At 32.8% G+C, this 6,000-nt stretch overlaps 1 protein-coding gene across 3 annotated transcripts in view; it reads right to left on the minus strand.

The window, feature by feature from the left end:
- Positions 1 to 185: 185 nt before the first annotated feature.
- Positions 186 to 6,000, minus strand: part of LOC117107105 (monocarboxylate transporter 13-like) — a 7,826-nt gene continuing 2,011 nt past the window's right edge. Inside the window, exons 2-6 of one of the 3 annotated variants that reach the window (XM_033248664.1) lie at positions 5,582 to 5,778; positions 2,898 to 3,038; positions 1,701 to 1,837; positions 740 to 1,448; positions 186 to 601 (exon numbers count right to left, since the gene is read on the minus strand). In XM_033248664.1, coding sequence (XP_033104555.1) covers positions 468 to 601; positions 740 to 1,448; positions 1,701 to 1,837; positions 2,898 to 3,038; positions 5,582 to 5,768 — 1,308 coding nt within the window. In that variant the 5' untranslated portion in view covers positions 5,769 to 5,778 and the 3' untranslated portion in view covers positions 186 to 467. Of the gene's footprint in view, positions 602 to 739; positions 1,449 to 1,700; positions 1,838 to 2,897; positions 3,039 to 5,581; positions 5,912 to 6,000 lie in introns of those variants that run through there. The other 2 variants (XM_033248663.1, XM_033248665.1) reach the window with 2 other exon arrangements.

The raw sequence follows: 6,000 nt of genomic DNA on the forward strand, positions 1-6,000 counted from the left end.
GGCGTTCTCACGCAGGTGCTAACGGTTAGCGCTAACGGTTAGCTCCCGATCCAAATACAGGGCTCTCGTGAGAACCAGGATCATCTACCAATCATACGTACGCGTTTACAATTTCCAGATTCTTATTGGCACGTGATTCGATCATCATATTTTTGGTATACGGATCGGGATTTTCTCGTATGGACGCACTGCAGCTAACGGTTAGCAGGATCCGGATCCTGCTAACCGTTAGCAGCCGTGTGAGAACATAGCATAAGTCTATTTTGTTTATTTCATATGAGGTCAAAGGGCCACTTTTAATAATAGTATTTCAACAAGAAAATGGTGACTGTGGTCACTTGTACTGGTAATGTCATTTTGCACCTGTGGACGTAGATTTTACTTATGGATTGGTTTCCAATATTCTAAACCAGCCGAATATAATTAATCACTAACCAATAAAACAAATACATTAAGTAGAAATAATTTCAGCATGTCTGGCCTTGTTTCCTCGTTCTTTTCCACACAATAAAACCAAAAATTATCATTATATTAATCAATGTAAAACATAACATTGAAAACTCGGATAACCAAAAATGTCCACTTATGTCGCGAAGATAGCCTGCAATGAGAAATAGAAACATCTTAGGTATGTAACACAAAATAAAAAGAAACACACATTACGGTATTCATTGAAATCAGAAACGCTTATTGTATATTTTGTATGCTATGCTGATGTTGTTTATTGGCTACCACTTACCAAGAAACGGAACTGTTATGCATGCGCCAACGCCATACGCACATTCAACCCAAGCATATCCAAAAAAAAAATCATCATCGACTGTAGACTTGACGATAAGCGGTATTATTCCACTGTACCAACCCATAGAAAAACCATAGAAAACCATCACTACATAAACAGCGTTATCAGTTTTCGTTGTAATGCAAATTAGTAAAGACAGAAACGAAAGAAAATAGGAAAGTCCTAGTTGGATGAGCAAATCATTTAAAACGAATTTGCTAAGAATATACTGGAAAGGTCTTCCGCAGATACTACTTGCTCCGTAAACTGCCAAAATTAACTGACTGTGGTGTAGACTAGCGCCTCGCTCTAGCATGTCATCCGGCATAAGAACTTCAACTCCGTCCTCAGTTGCTCCTTGTATTAATGCAACGACAACAAGAATGACGAAAGAATGTTTCTTAAACAAACGCAAATGACATATTTTGTAAATATACTGCAACCAATTAAAACGCATTTTTTCATCTGTTGGAGTAATTCCAGTTTGTAGATCAAGTTCGGGAGAATTATTTTCTTGCTTCACTTCCAAAAGAGAAATTTCTTCGACTTCTTCATTAGATTTTTTTTTTGTTGATGGTCTAAATATCACTCCACATAATACTAGATGATATACAACCGCCGAATGAAGAAGAAACGCATGTTTCCATCCATAACTGATAACAAACCTCTGTATGTTTAAAAGATAAGAAAAATACATATATCTTTTAAAATTAAGTTTCATATAATTTTGAATCTGAACACAAGAAAAAATGCTTTGGCTTAGTAGTGTAATTCAGTAAAATAAATCCGTCGTCGCTGTCAATTGAGGCGTCTGACTGGATTGTAGTTGCGGTCTCATAAAATTGCGTCAGCTGCCGTCCAGTTTGCGACCGGCTTAATAGTTTTTCCGGCATTAAATTTTATTATAACATAGGCCTACCTGACACACATACGGTGACATCACACGCCCTACTCCAGCCATTCCTACTTTTATTGACATCACTAAATTGAAATGCTTTTTAAAATTAACATCTATGACGAAGTAACTTGTGTAATAACTCAAGCATATTCCAAAGCCTGAAGCAGAGAAAAAAAATGAAAGGTAATAAATAGGTAATAAATAAATAAATTAAACACATATTTTAAAACGACTACCTTCCCTTCATAAATACGCCGCTGGGATTTTTTTTTTTTTTTTTGCAGAATCATATAAGTCGAAAAATGACTCGTATGCTGTGTACATTTCATATGCAATAAAAGGTTATTATTAAAGAGGTAATTTCCGTTATTTTGTGCTAATAAAAGTTGATATGCTATTAAGAATAACGAAAGGGAATAAAGAAAAAGAGAATAAATAAACAGAAGACGATATAATATATATATATATAAGTTTATATATATAGGCCTATATATATATTTTTTATAAGAAAAAGAAAAATCGGGAAGAAAAGAAAGGAAAAGTGTAAAGGAAAGAGAACGAAAAGAAAGTCTAGAAATCAAAAGACATAGAAGGAAAAGACAAAGGAAAATCAAAGAAATAGTAAAGAAAACAAAGGAAATAATAAGAAATGTTGAAAGAAAATAAAAATAAAACACAAAAAAGGAAACTCTATTAGAAAGGAAAAGAAAATGAAAGGAAAAAAGGAAAAGAAATAGAAATAAGGAAAAGGAAAAAAATAAAGAAATTACAGGGAAGTAAAAGAAAAGATAGACAGACAGAGGAATGAAATAAAAGAAAGAAGGGAAGAAAAGACATTATCAAGAAAAAGAGGTAAGGAAAGACACAGATAATAAGGACAAGAAAAGAAATATTTAACAAATGATTAAGTCGATCAAAAAAAATTTAAATTACTGTATTTTTCAAATTACTAATAACTTAAAATATATCAAGTTAATGTATTTATATAGTTGATATTCATTAATTTTTTTGGTGAAACTTTAAATAATTTATTCTACTCCCTGCTGTAAAGCGCATAGAGTTGTTTCACATTATGCGCTATATAAATTCACCATTATTATTATTATTATTATTATTATTATTATTATTATTATTATTATTATTATTATTATTATTATTATTATTATATACGACACAACTGGACATCTAAAAAACATAAACAGATAATTTCGAGCTCACCAATAAGACAGCAAGCTAAGTAAACCTCAATAATACTCGTTGAATATGCTATCAAAGTATAGCCACATATCATCGTAATACTTCCAAAAATCATAACAATCCGGCAGCCGAATGCTTTGGCCATAATTGCAGAAAACACACCTAGAAGAAATAGCACATGGATGATTATATTTACTTTCAAATTATCATTTACACGTTTCTTAATATTGCCTTTATATAATAGTTTTACAATTAGATAATATGTTGTATTTTATATTTTATTTCCATCCTGTTTAATAAAGAAATACATAATAAGGAAATAAATAAACATGAATCTCCATCGTATTCAAACGTTAATTAATAGGTTATTATAATGCGTATAATGCGTTATGCTTGGATCTATAATTCGACTGATTGGTTTCCTGATATTGTTTGCTTGTGCTTGTTGTTCAGTTTTTCGTCCCAATTCGAAACCACCTTTGGGACCTGAAAATTTGAAGTGGTCTCGATCTCCAATTAGAGGGTTATCTTTGTGTTGAAAGACTGAATATTGTTATTTGGTTCTTTGAAAAATCGTGTCGAATTAGAAGTGTTTTGGAATTAGAGGGGTCTCAAATTATTTGAGCATAAGGGTGTTGCAGTATAACTTGGAATAGGTCTACAGTATACACGTGCATCAAATGTGGAATTATTATGGGTAAAAATATAATGATATAAGCAGGATAAGCCAGGTTTGCTGGTGGTCTGTTTCGCCCTTGACTACAACAATTTGTGCACTGTGTCTTAACAACGGGAGCGCGTACAGTGCGTACCGTTTTCACGAAGAGACAAACTTGTACAGTAAATCAACATGCTGTGTTTATTCTGATCGTTTTCACGAACAGACACAAACTTTTCACGATAATTAACAAACCTATATGTTAACGTTAAATGTAAAGTATCTTCAGGTAATTATGTTACTGATCCATTTGAAATTGAAGGTGTCAAACATTATTATTCATAATCTATATTAATGAATTAAATAAAATAAAATGATCATGCATAGAAAGCTACTAGAATAAATATTTTCGATACCATATGGGGATTAGGTGAATTTTGGGAATCCTTTATAACCGGATCGTTAGATTATAATCATCATTTATTTCTCGATCTTTATGACCGATTTGATAACCATAAATTAGCAGAAATATTTTATAATTATTGTAAGGTATATCTCGAAGGCGCATGGAAATTAAGATCTGAAATATATAAATCCATGGCCACATTACCAACCGTTACAGTTTAATAAGTTGTATTTCCTTTTAATTTGTTAATAAATATTAACCTTTATGATCGGTTAGTTCTAAGCTCTATATTTTGCTATAAATACGTTGTAAAATGTAAAGTAGAAATTTAATTAGGTTTATTAGTTTTTATTTTATTTAGTTTTATTATTAATTAGTGTTTATATTCCCTTTAAATGTGTTACTGTAGTAAATATGAACCCATAGGCCTATTTGGTGTATTAACTTGCAATAAATACTGCAACTCTGTAAATAATACGGTACTGTAAGACTACCGAACAACATAGGCCTACATGCCATGTTAATAAATTTTACTTTGTATATACATTTTAGTTTAATTTACTTCTAGTTTAAGTTTATTTTTCTTATATTTGGATGCCTGTTGGGTATTGTCCAACGTGTGCCACACTGTTACGAAAGTGATATCCATTATATTATTGAAATTGAAATTGGCACTGTGGGCGTCCAGAGATATCAGACTGACCATTGGCTAACTCATACTTGAGAGTAGCGCATGCACAAAATATGGTCTATAAGAAGAGTTTATGAATTCATGAAATTTTACCAAACTTACCTACGAAAAAAAAAATTGCGGCCCGTCACCACCTTAATACACCGTTGAAAGAAACCGTTGTACTGTTATCATTGAAAGGCCATATTGTAGGCCTATTTCGTAACAACACTGCCAGAAGACTTAAATCATTTTATTAAATTTTTTTTTGTAAAACAGTAAATCAGTTATTCGCGTTGCTCTGTGTTTATGATATGTTCTGGAAAATTACAATCTCCCGGAAGTGGCTTCTTCCAACTTGAAACCGGTAGGCCTACTTTGTATTTTATTTTTACAGTACATGTTCTTTTCATTTTGCTTGTTTTTATATATATATATAGGCCCTATTTTGTAAGTTTAATGTTTGAAATACACTTATTATATTTTTACCTTTCTTTGGCATATTTAACCATTTGCTTTTGCTCCTGGATACAAGTTTGACTGCACCGTGTTGTACTGTCAACAATAAATATTCCTTGATTCCAATTTACAAGGTTAGGCCTATCCCATGCAGCCATTACTGAATGTGTTAGCCTTTTGAATAACCGATACAGAATGATAGGAGTGATGTTTTGCCCAACCTCACGTACCATGCAAATAGGCATACTAGCGAAAAAATTCGTAAGTGATTCGGGTGGGAATCGAACTTACGACCTCCAGGTCGTACTTATTTGGGGACGTACTGTGTATTCGGTACGATAACACGTCAGGTAGGGCAAAACATCACTCCTATGATATTTTCCTGACGCAAAATCACATCGTAACAGAATGGTAACCTTGTTCATTCCTCAGTGGCATACTACACAAACGCTATAAGAAAGAGAAATTACCTTTACATTTAGAAATAAAAAAATACTGTATACCAAACGTACCGCAAGAATATCTGAGGAAAGTAATCAGTGTAAGTGCCATCCCGACCTTTGCGGCGCTTTCTTCGTAGTAGTCAATCATATAAGGAAAATATATTCCATTTGTTGTTGCCATTTCTACTATCACAGTTGCTACAAAAGCTGCTATGGCGATAATCCATGCATATCCAATGTTCAGCTCAGAAACCATGGTGGAGGGTCTATATTATAGCATACAATTATTATATAGAATACACAGTAGGCCTACAAATAGTCATGGCGAAAGTATAAACGGGTTGAGTCTGTCTTACCCATTAAGAACGTTGCACCCTTTCTGTCAATTCATGGCCTCCATGATCTTAATTCAATGGGAATTTTTAACAAAAGCCAGATTGTAATGGGAGAAGTCATGCAAGCAAGAGAGTGAATAGACAGCGTGAACC

The sequence above is a fragment of the Anneissia japonica genome, unplaced genomic scaffold (assembly GCF_011630105.1).
Source record: "Anneissia japonica isolate Jap-2015-1 unplaced genomic scaffold, ASM1163010v1 scaffold287817_len136503_cov194, whole genome shotgun sequence".
Lineage (NCBI taxonomy): Eukaryota > Metazoa > Echinodermata > Crinoidea > Comatulida > Comatulidae > Anneissia > Anneissia japonica.